Source organism: Halichoeres trimaculatus, unplaced genomic scaffold (genome assembly GCF_033239565.1).
Source record: "Halichoeres trimaculatus isolate MK-OKI-2021-1 unplaced genomic scaffold, fHalTri1.1 fHalTri1_scaffold_20, whole genome shotgun sequence".
Taxonomy (NCBI): domain Eukaryota; kingdom Metazoa; phylum Chordata; class Actinopteri; order Labriformes; family Labridae; genus Halichoeres; species Halichoeres trimaculatus.
Window position 1 is genome coordinate 9,550,842 of NW_027437198.1, and position 25,891 is coordinate 9,576,732.

The 25,891-nt window shown below is 41.5% G+C and overlaps 1 protein-coding gene across 2 annotated transcripts in view; it reads right to left on the reverse strand.

Annotated features, from left to right (window-relative positions):
* Positions 1-601: 601 nt before the first annotated feature.
* Positions 602-25,891, reverse strand: part of LOC141808996 (homeobox protein Hox-B9a-like) — a 45,615-nt gene continuing 20,325 nt past the window's right edge. Inside the window, exons 1-2 of one of the 2 annotated variants that reach the window (XM_074695785.1) lie at positions 12,009-12,621; positions 602-2,182 (exon numbers count right to left, since the gene is read on the reverse strand). In XM_074695785.1, the coding sequence (XP_074551886.1) occupies positions 1,947-2,182; positions 12,009-12,621 (849 nt within the window). In that variant the 3' untranslated portion in view covers positions 602-1,946. Of the gene's footprint in view, positions 2,183-12,008; positions 12,622-25,891 lie in introns of those variants that run through there. The other variant, XR_012599971.1, reaches the window with a different exon arrangement.

The following is a 25,891-nucleotide window of genomic DNA, read 5'->3' on the forward strand; positions in this document are numbered from 1 at the left end:
TTTCTTTTAATTGACAGGAAACATATGAGTGTGTTGGGTTTTGAATTTTGCTCTTGACAACGTCCAAAAAAAAAAATCACCTTTACGCACACTAACCAGGTATTTCCTGGAAAGAATCCGAGTTGCATAGCAGATACTGGACAACATATAGAGGATACTCTGTGTCAAAGCTTGTTAGAGAGCAAGAGCGAACTGAAGAAGTTGAGCAGATGTTGATAAACCAGCGCTTCATGGACTCTGTGCCGACTGGATTCTGGCATTTGCTGCAAATAGTTCGGCAGCCACGGAGGATCAGCACTGACTGGTCTGATACAGAAATGTTCGTGTTGCCAGTTTTAGATTTGTTCGTGTCGAAGCACAGTCTGAGAGGAAGGAATTTAATCTACCTATAAATAGGGGAGACTGGGGACCTTTGCAACAAATCCCTCAAATTAAAAAAACAAACAAACCCCACAGTAAATAAAAAGTTAGCCATATTAAAACAAGTTACATTTCTTCTTTTGCATTTTTGTTTGTGGGATAGAAAAGCAACTTGAATTTCGCATTACCATCAGAAATGAGTAAAAAAAAAAAAACTACAATAGAACACTGTGAAGCTCTGTACCTAAGAATATCAAACCAAAGGAGACATATAATGCCTTCAAAACGAAAGGCAAAGGTTTGTAAAATTGGGTTGCAGAGGTTTTGGGTCAGCTACGTCATCAGTTATATTATTTTTGAATGAAATAATTGCTTTCTAATAAAGAAAGAGAAGTTCCTTTAATATAACCTATAGATATATTTGATTCACTTTGTTTATTAATTGATGGAAATGCAAAAATGCTGTTGCAGCCTTCCCCAGTTTCCCCCAAATTAAACGCAGATTCACCCCAAAAATGAGACTCTTGCTATCTGTACTTTAATTTCTAAAACGTCGGGTGCATTGTTCTGTCTGCTCTCACATAAACCCTGCTGACTCCGGGCTCGTGTGACGCGGAGGGAGCGGCTATCGACTCCCGATAGAAGCCGCACGTGGGCCGCCGCTGCAGCGCATAAAGCATCCGGAGAGGTAGCTAGAGGGCGGGATCCACGGTATTGACAGCAACCTAATCTGATCCCCGGTTGCTGAGTAGGTTAATACCCCCACCATCTCATCACCACCACCGACCCCTCCCGGTATCTTCTCATTACTTAGGCCGACAACCTGGAAACAAACGGCGGCTTGCTGCTTGTATCAACGCCGAACATCAGGCGCTTCCTAATCAAAGTCTGCCGGCGACGGGAGGAAAAATAGGAGGTGTGTGTTCATCCCCCTCCGCTTCTAGTGCTTATTAATGGCCACGTGAAACCCCGATTTCAGCACCTTCGCGCGCCTCTGATGTCAGATACGGAGCAATAAATAACTAATAAAGGAAAAGTAGTGCTTGATACAGAAGTGAACCATCTCTCCCTTACTCTCTGTAGCATCACGAGGCAGTTTGCTGCTCCCTTCCCTTTCAAAATAAAGCAAAACATTTAAAAGCGTAACATGGAGACGCAGGAAGAGCAACCAGACAGTCCAGTCTTCAGCTGCAGAAACAGTCCTACGCATTTGAAGAAGAAGACTTTCAGGAGACACTGTGACTCTTTACCCAACATCCTTCATATCCCAAAGTTCTAGCCTCCCTCTGACGTCACACGGAGCAAATCCGACCTTCATAAGACTTCAGTTAATGTAGCGGCGTCCTCAGCGTCTTGGCGATCAATAAAGCCATTGATCAGGTGTATTGATCACTGTGATAGGGCTGGAGCTCACGTGCTTGTGCCTGGAGGTTTCAAACAAATTGGAAAAGGTTGTCTGTGCGTGTTTCTGCAGTTTAAGAGAAGGCCATTTTGTGTTTAAACTACGTTAGGTACATGTTGTGAGCGTGCGTGCACGTGCGTCTGAATCATTTGTATGTGCGCGCGTGCAAAGAGGGAGAGTCCCGTTAGTCCTTGGGTTGGTCCTTGCTCTGTTTCTTCATTTTCATCCTCCGATTCTGGAACCAGATCTTCACCTGCCGCTCCGTCAGGTTTAGCGCGCGCGCCACCTCGTGCCGCCGGTCCCGCGTGAGGTACATGTTGAACAGGAACTCCTTCTCCAGCTCGAGCGTTTGGTATTTGGTGTAGGGACACCGCTTCTTCCTGGAGGAGCGCGCGTGCAGCCAGTTGGCCGAAGGGTCATCTGGAGCAAAGGGAGAGAAGAGAAAGGTATTTAAATTATAATTTAAAAAAAAACAATAAAACAATAAAGTCAGTTTAGTTTTACAACAACTGAATGACATGAGAAAAATACGCTGTGTGTAACCCTAACCTGACTCCATGACACTTTGGTGGGTAAACTAGTTTTATAGTGTCGACGCGGGGCGCAAATGATGCAGAGACCTGTGCCTGTTTTACTTGACACCATGTGTGAGACAGATAGCTTGCAGCGACATATCTGAAGCTCTCATGCAGGAGGCTGAAATACCTGAACACCAGAGTGTTTGAATTCATCAAAATCTTTGATTCTACATCCACTTCCAAACACAGCGATTAAATTCACAATCCAATCAATGGAGTACTGACTCCGTTAATTGAAGCTTGCTGATTTGCAGAGTTTCCGTTAATTAAACTAATCTGACTTGTTCGTTGGATTCATTTTGAAGGTGACCTTTAGGGAATAAATGTGTTTTTTTTTGAAGCAACAAAGGCTTTTATTTGTATGAAAAAAATAAAGTCCATAAATCAGAAATAAAGCCTAAATTATACTTGTGATCATAAACAGAAGCTGAAACTTCCGCCTCGCTTGATGACAGCGAACACATCACAGAGGATGTTTTACAGGCCTAATACTGCCTTATTCTGTGCGCGTGAGAATAATGATCACATGGCAGCTCCGCGCACTGTCACAGAGTGTCTCCTGATTGCTCCTAAATTAATAAACGGAGGAAGATTTACGGCACTCGTGGGACTGGAGGAAAATATTCGTGCGCTCTTCCTTTAATTAAGGTTACATGAATTCAGTATTTCCAGATATTTAAACGCAGTAGAATGTTCCGAATAGCTGAACACACACTGAAGTGACTGGAAAATGAGCTGATTCTTTTGTGAATTAAACATCAATGAAGGTGAGAGGGTGGAGGATTTTTTAATGAGAATCAAATACAGTCTTTCATCTTGGAGATTTTTCTTTGAATTAAAAAGTTTGGATGGAAAAAAAAACTGGGATTGGTTTTCTCTTTGTTTTCAGAGGAGAGAAAATATGAATTATGGTTTCGTTTTTTTCATCTTTGCATTTATTTTTTTCTCCCTCTTGTTTTCCAGGCCACCCTGTCTCCCCTTTTATAGCTCTCAGAGCGATGTAATTAGCAGAGAGCTCTTGCTTGGGACACATGGGTCTGGTTTAAGGCTGGAAATTATCTCCTCTCTCTCCCCTTTGCAAAGCATCCCAACTATGAGGTTGCTTGCTGGGATGATCACTGTAACTCCAGCATGAATAACTTTCCTCTGTTGCAGTCTTTCCACCTCTGTTGCAGTTTAAGCCTGCAGCTATTACAACATTTTAATCAATTCAACCAAATCTCCAGTATTTATGCACATGTCCCTTCCACTTATAAATCTTTTAAATCAAATCTTCCACCATAAAGAGTGATCGTCCCTGTGGTTTGGTCAGGCTTTTCCTCCAGTCAGTCACAACTCGGTTCACACATTTCTTCTTACAAAGCTGGAGCCTAAAAATTTCAGAGTTGATTTCTCTCATTCACAAATGGCGCCAACTAGCAGGGCCACTAATGCGATCAAACACTTTGTTTTTCCATGACCTTGTCAGTGCGACAGCCAGCACACTATGCACCTTTAACTCTGAGTGAGATTCCAAATTTAGTCTGAGCAGCTTAAAATGAAATGGTCTAAGTTAAGGGGAAAATGCAACATTTAGGAAAACAAGATATAAATTCTTCCTCCACAGCTGCAGTTTATTCACTGCAGCTCACAGAGACACCACCTCGATGAGCAGTGCAAATCCAAGTTTAGTGCAAAACCCAAATGTGGCTTCAGAGAGGAATCTGCTCTGAATGTATGGGTTAAACTTGTTGTTTCACTGGATGTTTTGCTATATTTAAGCCATCCTAAGGGATATGGTAGTGGACTTTATAAAACATAGCACAGTCCCAGTCTCACTCTCTGGGTAAATTTAGGAATATCACCTCCATCTAAACAAACTGAGGCAGAATAAGCTCCATCATGTTGCAAACCCAAAAGTGATGAATTTGAAATGTCAGATCTGCAGGGCACAGAGTTATAACAGGGGCTTTGTCAAACTCTACCTCATTTTTCAGGCCTGAGACGTTCTTATCTTTCACAAGTCATGGGCAAAGTGTGACTGTTGACTCCAGGATGGAGATCCAAGAAGTGTGTGTCCCTCCCCGAGGGGCTGGATTCTCCCCCTGATGGATTCTGGGTGGAGGCTCCGTCTGTGTTCAATTTGACTGCTAATATTTTACCGATGTGACAATTACAGTTGTCATAATGCCAGGGCAGCTCACAGAACTGTTTATGACAGTCAGAACTGTTGACACTTGTGAGAGAGGAAAGAATGAACATTTATCCTGTTTTACGTCAAGGAGAGGAAGATTAGTTCGCTGCATGTCATAGTCTAACCTTTGGATTCTGTAACTGAATTCTCAGCTTTTTAATGTTAAGACAATTTTTAAAAAATGTCTGTCATTTATGCTTTTAAAACGCAAAAACACACACCCACACACACACACACATATTCAAATTTTAAAGATGCTATAAGGAGTTTTTGACCGCTTATGAGAAAGGTCAAAATTCACACTAATTTCTTAACTTCCTACAAAAGAGCAAAACAAAAAAACAAAACAAAGAATAAAAAACAGTACTGTTGTGATTGAATCTTATGTTACAGAGATTTGTGCGCACGTGGCAAAAAGTTTTGACAATTGCAAAAATTTTGGTTTTCACAAAAATCATTTTACATGTCAGGGAATAACTTTGCTGTTAATTGCATTTAATTTGATCACTTACCACAATCTAGAGTTAATAAAAACTGCCTCTCCAAGAACTGAGGCCGCAAACGTTGTGAAAACCAAAACTTGTGTGACTCTCAGAACTTCTGGCCACGACTCTAGATGTACATCTGTGTACACAGGCTTCTATTTACAATGTTTTTTATGGGTCCTCAGGAGGACTTTTTGTATGTATAGGATAAGATCAGAGACGGCCTTGTCTGTGGGCGGGTAAAACTGATACAAGCCACTCATTAGATATAGGTATTAAATAATGAAGCTGTGTTAACGATCTCCCAGATATATTTTTACAAAGACCAATGAGTACAAATACATCTGATTTATTATTGAGAGATTTATAGCTAACCAACGCAGAAAGACACATTTTTAGTAACACATTGACGTCACAGTGACGATATGACTGCTTAAAAATGTTCAAAAACAAGGAGACTTTGTCTACTCAAGCTGAGAGAAAACACACTGAATAAGAATAGTGATATTATACTGTTATATCTCATTATCATCAGGGTGCTGATTTGAGAGCCAGTCAGACAGACTGGGATATTACTGGGTTATTTTGAGGTTTATTTAGCCTCTTCGATGCAGAGACTTTGGGCTCAGAGCAAGAAAACAGAGCAAAGATGGCTGCCTGTATGTGCTCCCAATCAGCCACCCTCTCTTCATATGTGGATCACACCTAATCAAGCCCCCCCTCCTTCTCGTGTTATTCCCACCAGCCAAGTTGGTTAGCAGCCATCATCAGTAAATACGTCATTAATACCCTCTGGAATCAATTTTCTCCAACATGGCCAGCATGTCCAGGATCGATTTCATCTCACAGCAAAATAATGCCTGGTAAAGAGGCGAGGACAGGCTGGAGGGGTGGGGGGCGAGGGGGGGTTGGGGTGTGTGTGTGTGTGTGTGTGTAGTGCTTTTGTCACACGGTAAAGTGGGTGCTTTGCATTCCCTGGGTGTATAATCACCTCCAGGACCATCCATTACCCTCGGAGCTGTGCCACGACCGAGCCTGTCACCCAGGATGACAAACCGGCTGAGGGGGCTGGAGGGGGGAGCTGGGGGATTGTATGGACTTTTTTCTTTTATTTAAGGGATGAGGAGACAGTGAAGATGATGAGACGCTGAAGGAAGGAATGTGGATGAGGGGGTTAAAGCTTTCTGAAGCTGGGGCGGAAATTGTAAAAATGCATCTTTGGTATGGAGGATGGGAATCTCTTTAAGTATCCGTAAAAATCTGGATGAAAATGCAATGTCGCCAAATGTAGCCGCCATGACCAGTTTCACAGCCCCCTGGTGGGCTGTGAAGGCACTGCATGTGTGGCACAAGACGTCATTTAAAAAATATACTGAACTCTTGCCAGGTGCTTATTTTGTTTTTTTCTCAGCTCACTGTTACACTGAATTAATTTGTCTTTAAGACACAGGATGATAAATACACACTGAAGCATCGTCGCATACATCTAGATCAGAGCCACAGAAACGACTTCACCGTGTTGGTTTAAGCTGATGCAATTTGAAGATACTTAACCTGGTCCCTGAATAGCCCCCAAAAATGCTTTGCTATCCACATGCTACATTAGCTCCGATATCTTCAAAGCTATTAATGCAATGCTGAATGATCCACTTTACTTTTAGCTGGTGCTGTATCAAGAAGCTAAGCTTCACTTGCTGACCTACAGCTCAAAATAGATCATGAATGACACCCAACAGACATCTAATGACTCTATTTAAAACGTAATGCTTTTTGCAAGCAGCCAAAAACGTGCTGCAGCAGGCTGCTGTCATTACACTTAATTTGTGGAATTAATTTTGCAGATTGGTAATGGCTGCAACAGGAGGTCCATGCAAGAGTCAAACCTAAAATCTGAAATGTTTTCTGAAATTTTAAGAAAATTCTTCAAGATTTGGCTCAACTTCATGCACAAAACCCTAATTTACACAGTTTGAAGGCATTTGTGTTTGGGGTTAGAGCTCGAGCAGCACTAAATTGAAGTTTTCTCTCTAGGCTACATCTGCAAGAAGCACTGTGCTGCTGTGATGTGACACAGACAGGAACAACATGGACGAAAAGATTGATATTCCCGTAAAGCTCGAGCCCTGCAGCACAATGTGCTCAATTGCAGGCCAGTCTGCCTGTGAGTGAGTGTGTGTGTGTGTGTGTCATCTGTGCACTGTGATGAATGCTGCTTGCATGGAAACAGAGACCAAAAAGGCTACAAGACTAATATCACATCCCATCTCTTTCTCCCTCCCTTTGCAATTTCACCCTAATAGTTCCAGAAATTGACCTCTCATATATCCCAAAGGCACGTTATTACATTTCCTGCAGTCGTACTTTATCTCCCCCACCCACCCGACCCTTACACCCCATCTCACCCAGCTACCAAGAGCAGCCCGCCAATTAATGGGGTTGTTCACTCGGCGTTATAACTTAATAAACTTCAGGGGTAATAACTTTCTGGCTGGGCCGGCAGCAGCACAAAGACTGAAGTGTAATCTCGTAGTTTATTCTGGATCGCTGCCCAGCTCCAGTGACACAAAGAGAATCTGTAGCTGGATGTGATGTTTTTTAAAGGTAAAATTCCACTGATGTTATTCACACCGCAGCCATTTTGAATACCTGTGGAGGGAGACACCCATGTTTGTCTGGCTGTTATGTGCCGGGCTGCACACACCAATCATTTCTAAGGTTCCCTGCTGAGATTTCTGAAGAAACAACTGATTGAAAGAGTCCAGATCAGTGCCACAGTCTGCCTTTAAGCCCAGCTGAGCTTAGAAAATCAAGCTTCACAGTGCCCATCATGGCCTGGAAGCGGGTGATTTTAAACTTTTACTCCAGTAGAGTCTGTATTTGTCATAGGATTATTTTCCCTTTTGGCAACACATAAAAGCAGCCAACGTGTGTGCCTGAGAAGTTCCTGAATCACCGACTGTCAGCATAAAATTCCTTCTTATTGTAAATTATTGTGACAGCTTAGGAGCATGCTGTAACAGTGAGGGCTCTTAGAGCTATTTTCGACTCCAAAATACACGTTAACAGTCCATCTTTGTGATCTAGACAGAAAAATATAACTGCGAGGCAGCACTGAGTTTGAAAGCATTCAACCCTGCTAACGGTAACCTTTTTTCTTTTAAATGAGGGAAGAAGTGTGCTTTTTATTCTCACTCACTGCTCTGTCAAACTAAAACACAGGGCAGAGGTTTTACAGAAGCACAGCCGCAGCATTTATCAGACACATTAGAGACAAGAAGAAGAGTTAGCAGCAATGCTAGCTAGCACACATTCATGAAAGAGACGATAATGGCTGAATGATGCAATCGTGTTTAACAGTTTTAGAAGCACTGGGAGAAGCTCTGACACCATTCACTCAAATCTTTTTCTTAATCAGGTGATTCACTCAATCCCACAATGCAACCGGAAAAACACACTGTCAAACAAAACACCAGGCTCCTCTTGGGTTTAAAGTCATAAAAATAATTCAGAATAACAAGTCTTCTGGTTTAAAGAGCTCTCACTGCTGCTCATAGCTTCAGCACATCAAGAGCTAAGTTTTTCATCAGTGTCAAATACAACCAAAGCCTCATCTCTGCTAGAACCTGAGCTACTTATGTCACAATTTAGCAACATTTCTCCATTAAAGTTTGGGAAACCACAACCTCTGATTTCACAGAATATAAAGAGAGTCACAGTATCACAAGTGAGGGATTTTGTTCCTTCTGTATGAAGCAATGCATGTTCCAGGTAATGATAGCCTTTACTTTATGAACATAAAAGTGGGTTGAGTCGTCAAATTTGGCTCTCAGCAGGAAAAAAAATGCCCAAACTGCTAAAAATGTTGACTTAGTTATTTCAACCGGACAAAATATGACTGAACTGCTTTGAGGGGACTTCAAAGATAGTTCTCGGTAGATACATTTGATTCACATGAGGGCCTTCAGCGAAAAAAAGTTGTACCAAAAATATGTAACCTATCATAAACACAGCAGCTATGAAAAGAGAAGGTTGAACAAATCTTTTTTTGGTATTTCCGACCATGAAGGTCTGAGTTTCTCCACAGGAGTTCAGAGTCTGAACCAACATCCTTGAGGCTCTGCTTGCCAATCTGGGAACCATTCAGTTTGTCTGGATTTAGATGTGATGGTATATTTAGAGGAATGGCTTGTCTTTATTTGTGCAGCTATAGAATTCAAAATGGCCGCCATGTGAACAATAGAAACACTTGCTGCTCCCGGCAGCTCCCACTACCTGCCATAAAGGACCACTACAACACAGACAACACCACAGCACCAGGGAAAGTGCTGACGCCCTGAAAGCGGTCAGAGAGAAGAAGAGAGGAGCCTTCATCAGTTACAGCACCGAGCCAGACCGGGACACACAGCGTTACTGCTGGAAAGTGTCATAATTCAGACTGGAGGCTGCTGGGCTCCATCCAGCCCGTAACCAGCGCGCTGCTCTGATGGATAGCGTGCTCTCATGCTGTAATAAGGTGGCGGAGCGTGTGTGTACATGTGTGTAACAGGGAGAAAGAGCTGTGTGTGCATGGGCGCAGCACCTCTTTCCTATGTTACATTTCTTCCACTGAGGAGGCCAAAGGCGCGCAGGAGTAACAGGATTAGGCACGAGACTTTGACAGCAGTTACACGTAGGTGGAGTGAAGGAGCACGTCCACATCCAGCCTCTTGCATACAAATGTAAACATGAAGAGAAAAGAGTTACAGAGTGTATTTTTTTTTCTTCCTCGTAGTAAATAAAAGAAATCTCTGGAAAAGAAGTTTGAAGTGGGCCTCCCCCGCAGCACAAGATGGATTCATTGTTGTTGTTGCGAGAGTGATGATAGAAAAACAGAAGAAACCCGCGTGTCATTGGCCAAAGCCTCCAACGCGGCTTTATATCAACATAGTAGCGATTACATGACATATAAATATTACTATTATTACAGAGAGCAGAGGGATGGAAACATCATTTCTTTCTACAGGACTGGCTGCGCGCGCACTGAAGTAAAAACATGAGCTATAACAGATCAGATTTTAGCAAAGTTGCACAAAAAATGACCTCAGAGTAGCCTTTGTTTTACAAGAACTTTCATGTTCAATATTTACTTTGTATCTAACAACAGATGTTTTCGTGCTGTTTCTTTTTTTCCCTCTGATTGTTCTTTGGGACATAGTGAATTTTGCAGGATTTGCGTAGAGATTATTAGAGGCTATTTTATCCCATCTGCTCCTCGATTTCAAAGGGGACTACTTGTGATATTGTGCACTTTGGCTGTGCTGTGTTGATGCTGATGAACATTGGCGGAGTGATTTCATTTACAACAGGGTAAAAACGAGAGCTATTTTTCCTATGATTTGGATAAAACGAGACTGATGACCGAGAGCAGAAGATTCTCTGTTTCTCGTGTTAACCACGTCCCAGGGATAGAACAAAGTGTAGGATAAAAGCAAAAAAAGTGTCTATTTACTTGTGAACACAGTGAATCACAAACCAGGGGATTCGAGCGTCTTGATAAAACAGACGTGTGAAACAAACTTCCCTCCTTTTTTGTTTGACCTGTATCTCTGCTCTGCTCATGTGAGCGGTGTTGCGTCCTGGCTGCAGACTGAGTTATGAGGCCTCCGCTCTGAGAACTAATCTGCTCCGCGGCTCGGTGATGGACGGCCAGACTCCTTTATGATTTTTATGATTTTAAGAAGCAGACAGGCTGATGGACAGAGGGAGGCATCTGCGGGACGAAAGGGAATGATCGATATGCCGATTTATCCTTATTACGCTGTTTACAGCTAAGAGTGATGATACCGGGGAACAGAAATACGACAATATATGCTGCCCCATCAAACACACATGCCCATATGTCTCTATAGGAAATATCTGACAGCAGATTATTTCACATTTAACCACTAACTAGTGAACCAGTTGGGCTGAATATTAAACATATGAGAATATTGAACGTTACATTGAAAAGAAACTATTTTATGATATGACTGGCCAGGTTGCATTTACAAGATTCAGGAATACTTTTTGTTTGTGCGCAGAAGTCTACAAATCTCCATGTCAGACTTTTGGCAGTTGCCGTTCGTGGTGCTGACTGACTGACATGACGAGCTTAAAAACGCACTGAAGCGCACTCCCCTGTGTCTGACCTATACGACCTGTAGTTTTCCTGCAATGAGATGCCGAAAATGCAAGAAACTTAACGTCCAAAGCACCAACCTTAACTAGATTGCTCCCTCAAAGGACAGAACTGCGCATGCTCTTGAAATAACGTGCGTAAAACAATTAAGAGGAAACCAAAACAAAAGTTCTGCCCTCTAATTAGTGTCAAAGTGTAACATTCGAGGAGGAGGAGCAGCCTTGTTTTTCCTGAGCTTTTAATTCATGTTTTTCCTCTTACTCTGAGTATTGTTAGAATTCTTTACATGTGCAAAAGAACCATGACCCTCTATTTCCAAGTGAGAAAAATATTTGAGTTTTGAGCATATAAAATAATACGCCTCGGCTGCTTTACAAGATTTTTGACAAGTCACACAAACTAACCATTTATACTGTTCAAGCTGTCATACCGCAAACTGTCAAAACAGCGTCAAAGAGCCATCTTAAAACTCACCCCTTTATTTCCGTGTTCACTTTTGGTCCACTCTTTGCTACACGCGTTGGTCCCACACTGATTCTGACATGAATTATTCAGGCTGTTGTTTTTCTAACACTCGTGTCACAGCATAAATAACTGTTCACTGAGGCTGCTTTAAGAAAACCGAACTCTGTTATTTTTCTTTCTCTGTTTTCACTTTCCAGGGTGACCCGGTCGTAGCGGAGCTGATGATCCGGTGTAAATATGAGGGTAAAGTTAGAGAGCAGACGGTGGGGGCACTTTGGCTCTCCGGCTCTTTGTTCTTGTTTTATGGCGGCATTAAAAGCATTTACAATCCCTCTCTCCGCTCTCACTCTCCCTCTCCCGCGTGCTATTTCCTGTTTTAATAACTTACTTTGATCCAGGCCATCTTTGTCCTCACTCCCTTCACAAATGTCCTTATTTTCCTCGAACCCTGCTCCCGGGATGGCGGCCGGATGGTGGCTCAGCTCGCGCGCCGCCGTGGACGTCGACTCCAGGATGTACGTGGTGGTCTCGTGCTGGTGCTGTCCGCCGAGTTTGGGAGGGATCTCCCCGCCGAGGTGAGCGAGCTGAGGCTCCAGCTTGACCTGCCCCGACTGGCCCTGACCCGGGACAGACTCTGAGCCGCGCGGCGCGCAGTCCAGCCATGAGCGGAGGTACCGAGTGTCCGCGGCAGGCACATGCTGCGCTGGGATGTACGGGTGGTAGACAGCTGAGAGGCCGCTGGCACCGTGGTGCGGACTAAACGGACTCCAAGACGGGGAGAAGACCGGGGGTTTCGGCTGGAAGCTGCAGGACGGGTACGATTCGGGATGAGGATGCTCCGCGTGCGCCGCTCCGCTGGGCTGCCTTCCGCCCGCAACAGCAGCGGAGCTCGAGCCGGAGTACTGCACGCTGGGAAAGCGAGTCGGGGCTGAGAGTTCATCGCTCTCGTGACTTATGATGGAGTCCACGTAGTAGTTGCTCAAAGTCCCAGAAATGGACATTCTCGGACATTATCTGCGCAGCGCCGCGAGATCACTAGAAGGACAAGAAGAAGAAGAGAAACATTACGAGATTTTTCTCTTTCCCTCTCCCCCTTTTCTTTCTCTCCTCAGTCCTCTGCTCACTCGCCCCCTCCCTTCCTCTCTCGCTCTTCTCTCTCTCTCTCAGCCCCCTTCTTCCAAACAACTTGCTCACTACACAGAAACAAAGTGTCACAGCCTTCTGCCACGCACTGTGCGCGGGGGTTTGTGCGCGAGACGTAAACTGATTGGCCGGACTTTTTCCTCTTCGAGCCTGATAAAGCGTCAATGGAGCGTAAATCACCCCCCCCCCCCTTTCCCCCTTCTCTCTCATAGACCCCCCCCCCCCTTTATGAATAGTCTTGTTTATATGCAATATGCAAAATGAGCAGTTCGTCCGTATATCTGCTGTGTGTCTGAGGTGCTGTCAGACTGAAATTATAGAAAACCGTTAAATTATGTTTCGTCTGGTCGCCGTGCATGAAATGTAGATTGGAGACAATGGCTGACAAATAAGTGGCGCCATTATTTTTTATGTTTTTATTTATTTATTTGTTCCTCAGCTAATCAAAATAGATGCGCGTGCAATCCGGTGTAAAGCGCACGAGATGCATCACTCAGAGCACATCCACTTGTGCTGAATGGTGCGAAAGAAATCACTTAAATCAATCTGCCATCAGAGAGTCTGCTCCCAAACACGATTAGTTTGAATCCAACACTTAAGAGCGGAGATATTTTCTATCCAAGACAGGGCGGACAGTAAAACTCACACCTTTGACTTTAATTATTCAGCCACTCTCTGACTCTGCTCATTTTGAGCTGCAGAGTTTCCTGACTCGCTTTTATTGGCAGATTAACAGTCATTTTTGTTAACGAGCGCCATTAAATCGGGCCCTGCGCGGTTATGCCCCTTGTCTTTACAGCGAAAACTACTTCAACTACTTTTTTGGGCCCGTTTAATACCATAATAAAATCCTACATCAGGGCGGCTGCTCGGCTTTTATAGGCCTGATATATGGCCTGTGGTGGTGCGGACCGTAAACGCGCCTGAAGCTGCTGCAGCCTTCCTGTCGGCCGGGTGAAGGGCGCCTTCACTCAGCGGTCAGACTGCCAGGAGAGAGCACAGCTTGGACCGGAGCTTTGGAGAAACCGGGGCTGAGGCTGAAACGGAATACTAAGACTCTGCTGCTCTGTGTCTGAGGAATAAAGTCACCTTTAATGAGAAGGCTCTTGCCGACCGGACTAACAGTGAGTCCAGACTTCTGACTTCCTGCTGACCTTTTCCAAACTCAGTAAGTCTTTATATTTCTGCACAATTATCACAGCCGTGAAGCCTCGGACTCTGTGGGGATGGCAATCCCCTGGTCCAGGCTATAAATCCGGTCTGTGCGTCGAATATTCAGCGCACAGTGTTATTTACTGCGATCAAATATGAACTTCGCGTTGCTTAAGGGTCTGAAGCCGTCACTGACGAGACCAGAGCGCATGCTGAAGAGGAATGATGGGTCTGACCGGAGACTGAGCGGCTGCAGAGATTTAATTCAAGAACAGGAACACAAATTCTGAACAGGACTCCTTCAAACATCAGCTGCGTGTCTGGAGCAGCTCTGGCCTTTGAGCTTGAAGGCAAACATTCCTCCGTCTTGTCCTCTTGAATGACCGAGATCCGGCTTATGGAAGGTGCCTTTGGATCAGAGCGGCTCAGTAAGACCAAAGTGAAGTGCATTGAATGTCCAAATATTGTCTTACTAATATTGTGGCAATAAACCAAATTTCACTAGCCCTGTAAGGTCAGTGTGAGTTTTTAGAGATGTCTTTAAATGTTCTTCAGTCAGCATAATGAAAGAAGTGGAGTTTAAGTGTTGTGTGTGGTGGGACGTGTGCAGCCTCTTTGTTTTGCATGGACGTATTGAAATATTTCAGGATGTAGAGGTTTGTCTGTATCTTAATCCTGATTGTACGCGTGCTGAGTGTCTGTCATGTTTAGAGGAGAGAGCGTCTTTGTTTTCCACTCACAGATGCTCGGGATGTTTTGCATTCAGAATGGCCTCCCCACAGACCGCAAGCTGTGGGAATTTTAATTTTTCGCAGGGCCTCCGCCCTTCAGGCCGGCCTGCCTGCCATCCAGGCAGCACGTTAATTGAAGACAGTGGCGCGGAAAAGGCTTGAAGACATTATCTACAAACCACCTTCAGTTTCTGACGTAACACCAGCGCTGTGTCAGGACTGACGAACAACAAAATCAGAGCTGAAGTGCAGAAAATGCAGATAATTTGCATTTATTTCAATGAGATATTATGCTGATATTTATGCCCAACTTCACACCACTAAATTACATTTGCATCACATTTCCTTCTTGAGTAACTTCGCAGAATGACGCAGAGGGTTCAGGCCCCTCCAGGGTCACGCGGGACCCAAATGGCCCTTCCTGAAAAGCACAGACACACACTTTAGACTGGACACTCCAGCCTAAACCCGTGTGTCTTCAAAATGCCAAACTGTCCCCATGTGACGAACTAGAAATATACACACTGAATTCAACCTCCAGCTGCTCTGAAACTAAACAAAAAATACTCACATATCTTTATTAAAATCTGTGATTTGATGTCCTGACCAAACCATTTGACAGTGTATTTAAAGTTGCCAATAAAAGTATTTACAGAACAATAAAGTGCATTTATAGCATTTCTTCAGCCTTGCTGGAGAAAGATTTAACTTTATTTCCTCCAAAAGTCAGCCATGGACCGTAAAACCAGCAGGATCATTAACGGTGTAATAAACGTGTTACCATTAAACACAAATGAACCAATAATTAGTAAGATCTTAAGATTTTAACACTGCTCCCTGTTCTTTTTCGCCTTTTCTGAAAAATGTTTAAATAAAAGAAACAGCAGACAAAGGGATGGACTTGAGCATCTGAGTTGATTTGAAATACTAACACAAGAACTTCAGGGGAATAACGTGCTTTTCCTAGACCAAAAAAACTTAAATCTCCGGCAGCGGGTCTGGATTTAGATGGATGTATTTACACGCACTCAAGGGGACATTTTGTTCAGGACATAAAATAATTTGTCCTGTCTGCAAGAGGAATCTTTCAAGGACGATTCTTTTTGGCAGTTTTAATGTTTATCGTTCTAAAACTCTTAGGCAGAATTCAATGTCTTTAAAGGTCAAATAAAGTCGTGTGTAAATACTTCTAAAAAAATCCAAAACCTTCAGATAGAAACACAATTTCACTGTTTTAAAGTCAGAAAGTCAGATATCTAAAATTTCTTTTAGGTGCAGTGCTCACAGTAAGTGACTCATGTAGAATTGTCGAAGTGGGATATAAAGCTTTTAATATCCAATTCTGCCTTTAAATCATTTAATTTCTCAGAAAATTAAAGTTTATGCAAGAAAAACGCATGATTTTATTTATTTACCTATTTTGATTAGGAATGAGTCAAAATGTTAACTGATGGGAAAAAACAGCCTCAGCTTGAACATCTGTAAACCGTGGATATTGCCGCGGAAACTTATTAACAGCAACACATTTCTGCACGTTTTTTTTCTCAGAAAAAAATAATTCACCTAGAGAGAAAAAAAACTGCATTTAATCAGTGAAAGTATGCACAACACGGCCGATGAAACAGAGGCTGCATTATTAATATGGTAATAATCGCCAAAAATGCACGGCCCCAATAACGCAGTGCACGATTGTAGCAGCGCAGTGTAAACATGGGACATCGGGCAACAACCACAACCTGAACAGAAACTTTTTAAAATCTATTTTGGTGATCCTGGTGCTCTTTTTTACGTTCTTTTTATTCTGAAAAGTATAATGCGTCAAAGCAGTAACAAAGCTGTGTGGACTCCAAAATCAGACACATGATGCTCTGTTCAGTGTACTGAGGGCACATCTATAAATATTTTATGATCATTTTAATGTCCCATCTTAAAATGGACATGCTTATTTTACAAAAACAGCACACAGACGCACATTTAATAGATAATACCACACATACATATAAAATATGCATGTCAGAATGTGGCAGATAAACTTATATAATTAAATATTGTACATGTTACAAATATTGATTTGTTTAAAACGTAATCCCCCCGTGATCAAATTCCACTCTCCACAATATTAAACAAAATCATTAAGTCTTCTGTAATGATAAAATATTGATCTATATCATGAACATTAACAACTTGATGTGTAATGACTGGTCCAGGCTTTCTATTCTGATGACAAAGCGCGCGCAGACACCCAACAATAACTGCTATCGAGCATGATAACCTGCGTGATTAATATGAGCGATATATTTTAATAACAGCGCGCGCCGGGCCTCGTGGATCGTGTACAGCATCATATTTCTCTGCTGAAAAAGCTCGTGGAGGCTGCGGCATCTCCCCGAGCCTCTTTACAGCTCACATGGTAAAGTAGCTTTTGTAAATGAAGTCAGCGGAGAGTTCTTAACGGACTCACAGCGACAGAAGGAGGAGAAGAGGAGATGGAAGAGGAGGTGTGATGAGCTGCAGCAGCTACAAGAAATGTCCTGAGACTCATACCTACACAGAGTCCAGCTGCTGTGTGTGTGTGTGTGTGTGTGTGTGTGTGTGTGTGTGTGTGTGTGTGTGTGTGTGTGTGTGTGTGTGTGTGTGTGTGTCCATTCTTCGCTTACGCTTATTAACACAAAAAAATCTAGATAACTTCGACATTTTTCCAATAAAGTAGCATTCTCCAGGCTATGGTTTGATAACACAGTATTAAATAATCAACATTCAGAGTAATATATGTTAACGCCTTATTTACGTAAAGACCCAGTTAGTGACAAGAGGGCAATTTCTGGATCGATGATAAATCAAAAAAGTATAAACTTTCTTCTCAATTAACTAAATCCACAATTTTCCAAAAGTAAAAAATTGCATCGCCTCAGTCCAAAAATATAAATGAAAAAAAGTGTCAAAGGCATCAGAGATCCCAGAGAACAGTCTTAAAAAACACAAAAAAAAAAAAAAAAAAAAAAAAAAAAAACTTGTACTACTAACAGAAGCAGATCAGGTTACTCTGCAAAGAAGAGCATGTGACGTAAAATGATTCAAATCAGTTATAAAAGTTACATGGCTGCAAGAAGTATCTCTAAAAATCATTACGGTGTTCCAAAGAATTATTCACAGGTTGTATTTATCAAACACTGGGAAAAAAAAACTATGAAGAACTGTTTTTTTCTATGTCCTTGAACACCACACCAGCTTGGTAGCCATATCCTGCAGACACTTCTTAAAATGTTAATAATCAATATTCATGACTAATGCACTGTCTAGACGTAGCCTGAGAGCAGTCAGTGTAAAATAAGGACAGGGTGGAGCTGGTCAGAGTGGGTTACTTTACTTTCTGAAAAGTGTTGGTCTAAGAAATAAATATTCCATTTTATTTCTCTGAATTGTTTGTAGTTTGGGTAGTTAACTGTGCAGAGAGACGATGCGAGTATCTAAAAAGTAAGATTGATAAAGCTCAGAGCCACACAATAATGCATCACTGTTAGTCCAATGAAAAAAACTTAATGTGTATGAACACTGTTTTTATGGAGCAAGATTTAAATGCAAGTAACGATTATTTTAGAGATTGCAGTGCTGCAGTCTGGTCTCGTAAAGTAGAATGTAAACACATGTAACCTAAGAAGAATACATGCAGAAAAACAAAAGAGGCATGGCTAACAAGCAGCAATGTCTCAAGCCATCAACCTAGTAATGTAGCTTTTGAAACACATCTGCCTTGATGATAGCCTTCTCTACAGAGCAATGGTGGCATCGAATCAACTACCAAGCTTTTTAATTTCAGACAGTAACAGAAGTTGCTTCAACAAGAAATTAAAGATGTATTTGTTTACATATGGCTTACCTGAAAGATAATAACTACTTCTCACTAATGATATGATTCTTTTGCTGTAGTCCCAAAAGGTTAGAAGAGTTCTGTGGTTTGTCTCTTCTTTCTCTCTTTGTTATTTGTTTTCTTTTATAAACTTGTAAACGTGTATTGGTTATTTTCTGCAATCACGTGGTGGATAACAGAGCTACTGTATGAGTGGACTGTGTGAATGTTGTGAGTGTAGTGTCTATAGGCATGCTTAGAAAGATGATATTTTTTGTTGAAAGTGGAATATGTGGACCCCAGGAAGAATAGCTAATTCAACTAATGGTGGATCCTAAATAAATCAAATCAAATCAAATCAAATAGCCTTCATTGTTTTAAATATTTTTTTTTCATTTTTCTTTCTCTTATTAAAAAAAAGCTACAAATGACTAAAAAGACTCCATTTACTTTTTTTCTGCCCCCCATTACAGAAGCTGTTTGGAGGTCGACTATGCAAAGAGCCTCACTGATGAGTATAAAATAAACTTGTTAGTTGCACAGATCACAGTGCAACCTCTGCGACACCCTTGCAGCTGGGCAGCACACGTCTGAGGCTCATAGCTTCAAGCACACAGATAAACTGGCTTTTCAGAGCATTAGCACATATCACATGCAGTGTGACTGCATTAGTAGATTCCATCATGTCTCTTTTTTGTCAAACATTACACAATGTAAAGATGATTCATCTAATGCTGCCTGAGTTTTTGCACACGCTTGTGAGCTGCAGAAGTTTTTGTGCATAGTCGTATACATTTCTCTCACTCAGCTGCATGCGTCTGTTTGAGATGCCGAAATAAACTCGTTATGCTGCTGCCTTTAGCTGCATCAAACTGTGCAGTGGTTTGTTTGACTTCCAAGCGACAGATCAGGCTGTGACACTGCGCCTTTTTTAAGAACAAACTCTTCATTAATGTTGGCAGCCATGTGTGTTGGTGTGTGTGTGTGTCTGTAGGAAGGAGGCAAGGGGGAAGGGTGTGAACTAGAGCTAGAGGAGTGGTGGAGGAAGGCAAAATGAAGTCTAGATTTTTATTTCAAGCAAATACAAAATAATCAGTGAAATTGATTTATTGACCAATGACTAATATCTCGAGAAAATGATGTGACCGCGGTTTATGTAGACAAGAACTTTCAGTTTAAAGGGTTACATTTGAGCCATTACAGCCCATCTAACAGCAGCAGCTCGAAGACGTCCAATGACCCAACTTTCAAAAGTTTTTAGAATCTAAATGTCAATAAAAACCCAAATCTGAAAGCTTGATGATTCTGTCAGTGGCAAATCAGAGTTGAGTTTACAAGCCCTGATGTCAAAACAGACAAAGTTATCCTGCTGCACTAAAGTAATAATTAAAAGTAAGTGGTTGTCAATAAAATGCACCATGAGTTTTTACTATGAATGGCTTCATTTACAGTCTGTATGTCAACAACAGTCCACATCCTGTTTGATGTGATGCTGAGAGGACGAGGAGCTTGTACAGGCTGCTGTACCGGCGCCACAGAGCAGACAGACAGTGAACTTTGGCTGCTAAATGTTAATGCGCTATTAAACGTGCTGCAAATTACACAGAAACCCTCCACCGCTGACACTGGAGAGAACGAAGGGGGAGCAGATTTACTGCTTCACGGCAGCACGCTGAACTTCATAAAACATATTATGTTTGAAAATGAACACAGCCAACGTTTATCACTGCAGCTCTACTGTGAGAGCACGACCTCCACACAGACACACACACACACTGACTTACTCGTTTTGACTTTGTGATGAGCAAAGTCTGATTTTTCAGACTCATCCTCTTTCAGTGGAGTCACGTTATAAACATACTTAACCTCGAGAGCTTGAAACATGCAGACAGTTTACTCTAGGCATGATTAAATTTAATGTGTTTACAGGCGGCATGTCAGCTTCAAGTGAAACAACGACAGCATTTCGCATTTTGGCTTCATCGTGTGCGTGCTAATGTTTGGGTGTTAAACTGAAGTAAAAGTAGAAATACTGCAAAGATCTTGTTCCAGTGTTGTAGTAGAGTCACAAAACCTTGAGCCCATGTTCTTTAGTGTTTTAAGTTTGAGTCCAGTCCAATCCAGCAGAGAAGAATCAGAGAAGAGTCTCTGTTATTGATTATTAAAAAAGGGGGGCAGTCTTACTCCAAATATTGATGTTTGACTCCTGACAGACTGTGTGAGACATGTTGGATGTGTGATGAAGTTCAAGTTTATTTATTTAAAACAGGGACAGTACATATTAAAGACCATATACATGTAAATATGCAAGATAGCAAATGGCTAATTTCCATCTTTAGTCCCTTCAGCAGGTTGTTGTTAAAAACAATGGAATCAATAAAACAACAGTAGAACAGTTAGCCTTCATGGCCAGTAGGCAGGAGGAGCAATTACAAAGAGAGAAAACGTGTCCTTAAAAACACAATAGGACAGATGATAAAAAAGAAAAGCAAGAGCAATGAAAAGTACAGTGGATAGTGAAACATACAGGCCAAGGGTCAGGGGACGATACATATTTCACTAGTGTTAAATGCTAAAATTAGAAATCAACAGGTTGATTAAAGTGCTGAAGTATTAAGGCAGAAATACAAATTTACAAGTTTACTGACGGTTGTGACAACAGTGTTTTTCTTCCAACAGCCAAGCTTTGAGATGTTTGGTAGAAGAGGTCAGAGTCAGGGGTCCACATATTGGGTTTGGTATTGAATTCCAGGTGTTAGAGGCACAAACAGAAAAAGTGGTTTGACTAGAACCAGCTCTTGTTGATCTGTTTGAGTTTTTTTTCACAAACTCTTGTAATGGAGGAGGTGCTTTGTTGTGGAAGATTTTATAAACCACGATAGTGTCAGTGTATGTAACAGTGTTGTCTCAGCTTAAGCACTCATGTTATTAAATATCTGACAGTGATGGAAATCTTTTTTTTTTTTTAATCCAATACTTTCGGAGCTTGTTTGTTAAACTGTTTCAATTCACTCTAGTGTCGTCTTACAGGCCAATGCCCAACTTTTTACGTAATAGGACATGTGTGACATAATTAGGGATGGGTACTGAATTAGGAACTTTTATGGGTACCAACCGAATTCTGTTAAAAGTATCGGGTACCAATTTACATAAAATCAGAGGGTACCATGTTAAGGTACCTAAATGCATCCTCGTGACAATGAGAAAGTGGAAGAGTAGGTGATTTTACATGCTGGACATAAACACAGCATTACAAGGTTATATACTGAAGAATAACTATGTTCAATTTAAATAAAAAAATAAAAAACAAATGGATATTTTTTAGCACACAAACACAAAAAATAGTACCGAAAATAGGTACCGTTGAGTACCGATACCGATTACCAGGTACCGGGCATCGGTACCGTTTCCTTTCAAAGTGAAAGGTACCCATTCCTAGACATAATCATAGTATCAAAATACAATTTTGCTGACTCAAGACTTAGATTGTTTCTAATAAATCTAAAGTTGGACAAGTTGTATTTAATCCACTTCACAGTGTCTTTTATCTATTGTTCAAAAAGAAGTTGAGTCAAGAGCGATTCCTAAGTTTTTAAACTCTTGCACCACCTCAATTGTTTTACCTTGCACAGAAATGTTGGGATCACTGTCAGTATTTGCTATTTTTGAGAAGTACACACACACAGTCTCAGATATGTTTAAGTATTGTAGGGATTTCTCAAGCCAGTGATATCACATTACTTTCATTAAAAGTAGATTACTGTGAATTATCAATGAGATAAGAGTGTGTAAATGTGCCCCTCACTTCTCTTTATGACAGAGATCCTGCTAAAGTTGAATCACTGCTGGTGTAGAATGAAACTTGATTTCTCAAATCACATCCTCAATTAATGAAAAAGCAACCAACGATACAGCTTCTTCCCCTGGGTTGTGTCACTTCAGTGACCAAATCCCAGTTTCTCTTTAAGCATCTGGTTTTCTGTGGTGGTGTATAAATGCTCATTTTGAAGCCATGGATAATTAACAAGACCATGCTACAGTTCCAAAGGGGTGTCTAAAGGAGGCCGTCATCTTCCTGGGCCTTCTTTGCCCTCCAGGCTTCTGCTCTGGTGAATTGTAAGTGTCTTTGAAAGACTTCAGTGTAGGAGTAGAATTTGATTTATGTTGTTTGAAGATTGACAAGAAGTGCCCTTATCCATGAAGAAACAGCACAGACTTTTTGCAAATTCACACTGGGACCTTGTATAGAAACTTTTGAGAGAATTCTATGCATTTCAGCTGCAGTAACCAGGATCCAAATAAGGGTCCAAAGACGTCATTTTATCCCCAGAAACTCCCTGCATGGTGGGCTTTTTGTTTCAAAGGTAGAGAAAGTTGTGGCACGCGTGCCGTCCTGCAGATAAACATAGAGCCTAAATGAATTCAGCTCTGCTTGTGTTGGTCTTTGTCGTGTTTCATATCAATCACCATTTGTGAGCATCTGCAGAAGCAGCAGGATGTTCTTCATTCACTGCCTAAAACATTCTGTAAGAAGCTTTCTAATTAAATTATGTTAATCATCTTTTAGATATTTTGTCCCAACTTTTTTGAATTTGTCATTCTAAGAACTTAGTTTTAAAAAGTTCTGTAGGTTATCATTGCAGTAGTCAGTAGGAGTCGGACGATTTGCAAAAGCAACATCAAAAGTTAAGGAGTCCGTTATCCCAGTGGGCAAAGAAAAGTTGTGAAAGTAGTTAAATAACCCTTTTCTTTTTTAACTTCAGCTATGATAAATATAGCTCTAATGCTCACATTATGACATGACTGATACATAGAGCTAAATATAAGATGACATACTACCGGTATAGAAATATACAAACTGTGAGAGATATCATAATGTGGGACCCCTACCAAGCTTTGTTGATCACAGCTGAAGTTCAAAAAACAAAAAAAAAAAACAATCATTAACCTACTATCACAACTTTTCAGTGTCCATTGGGATGACTGACTTCTTGTAACATCTGTTGTGACTGTACTTCTTTTGTGTTGTTGCTTTTGCAAACCATCTGACACCTACAGGCCACCGTAAGTCTTCATCTCACGATGTCAGGTAGGCTCAGTGCTCCATTTTCCTTGTTAGCACAGCTTCTGCTTCTTATTTATTAATCTATCATATTGTCTATGTTTTTTTATTAGCATTGACAGTATTTTCATGTTGTTTTCTTCTCTACATTTCATCATCCCCTTCACAGACTCTCTTTCAAACAAAGGGGACATGACAGAAACATTATTTCACATGTTAAGTGAAGGCAGGCTTCAGGGCCTCCACAGAGGAACTAATGAAGACATTTGGGAGCACCTTGGTGCACACACAGAACATATTTATTGAAGACTCTTGTTGCAGCAGCTCATGGGAAAACCACCAAGTACTCATTTTTAATTTCACATTCAAAGAACATGTGTTTCGCATTCACATGTGGCTTTGTGCAGAAGAAAGCCATCAGAAGAAGCTGCAGTTTGTTTTAGCCATCAGATTGTCCGTTTCACTCGTAAACAGGACACAGCCTGTCCAGGCTGCGCTGGGCGAAGTGTGTGTGGTTTCCTCTCGTGTGTGTGTAGAGATGACGCTGGTGTGATTCAGGCAGTTTCAGGTTCCTGTGATTTGAAGTGTCCAGCCCAACAACTTGAAACTACCTACATCACACAGCACTGGTGTGGATCCAGACACTCGGGCTGTGAAGGCGACGGAGTCCAAACTCATTGATCTCACAAGGGCAAGGCGACAAAGACATTATGTTTGGTAGACAAGTGCAGGAAAGAGAGCTGATATGAAATGAACCAAAAAGCAAAGAGCAAAAAAAAAACAAAAATTGCAGTTCCTCTTGTGTCCACTGGAGGCTTATACCAAAGTAAAGTCAACCCTTATAGAGCCCCATGGTAAAATATCAAACACAGCACAATAAAACATGTTCACAGCCTGATTCAGAAACACTTTTGGTTTCTATGGCTCATTTCTCTATTTGTGATGATTTCCAGATTTTAAACAAGTTTAATAAAAAAAAAACAATAACTCAAACTAGTCAAGTTTGAACTTATCAGTTCTGCTAGTGAGTTGTAAAGGTCACTTAAGGTTACATTATATTTAAAGTAAAGTCATTTTCAATCAAACTGCTGCTGCACATTAGATCAATTGTCTAATGAAGTTTCAATTTGACATAAAGGAGAATTCTAGTTGTCAGCTGCTCGCATTGCTGAATAGTATAAAGGGGTCAAAAGTTGGGCTTGAGTTTACCAAAGCAGTAGGAAAGGGGGAATTGAAATGCCATTAAAGTTGAATAATAAGTTCTTTCAAAGACAGGAGCACAACCTTCATGGCCAAAAACCATGTGAACCAAATTAAACCAATTTTTAAACCCTGACTATCTTTGACTGTGACTGTGGGACATTTATTTTCCGCCTTTACTCAAAGTTGAGCTGACATTGGCAGAACAAACGCTGTGTTCAAGGCCAAGCCAGCAAAATGAGTTCCGTACAAAAGGAAGAAAAGCATTGTTTCATGAAGATATTTTTGGGCTTTTTCATGCCTTTAATGCAAAAGTAGAGGACAGAGGACAGAGTAGGAAAGAGGGTGAGAGTGGGGAGCAACATGAAGGAAAGAGGCCACAGTCTGCAATCAAACCCATCGTTAATAAAAACAAAACAATACACACAGTCGACTCATGTTCTTGTGAATCTTTTGCTCCAGTTTTGAAAGATTGAGAACTTATTTTACACTCTTTCTTTATGTTATGGGCCTAATTGAACAAAGTAAATACCATCAACCCTTGGGCCTTCCTGTACCTAATGTTGCAAACTTTCTAATAGAGATCACAGTAAACATCCATTCCCTAGTGACTCCACTGCCCAAACTGCTTTCCGTGCTGATCCAGTTTTCATCCTTTGCTTTGCACCACCTTGAGTAATTTAAAAAAGGAGCAGACCAGGAGTCTCCCATAAGAGCATAAATGCAAATCCATGTTAATTGAATTACAGCTTAAAAGTCACGCATGGATAATAACTCAGTTAATGTTTTATGTGACAGATGCCGGGCTGGAAGTATTGCCGTCCTCTGGTTATAATCAAATGATCAGAGTGCATGTGACTGAATCCAGCAGCAGGAGGTCAGAGCGCAGCAGTAGATCATAAGTAACAAGTAAAATCCCTCCAGTACTGGGTTCCTGCTCGGCCTAATGAATGTCTAACTGTGCGAGCGTGATGTGGAGAGAAGTTTGGGAAACCTCTGCACGAGTAAGTTGACAGCGCACAAGAAGTTTGTTAAGAAAGCAACGGCATATTAACAGATGAGTCCATCAGTGGGTGTCAATTTTAACAAGAAGAAAAACTAGTGTCTTATTTAGTGTCAGACGTGCACAACAACCT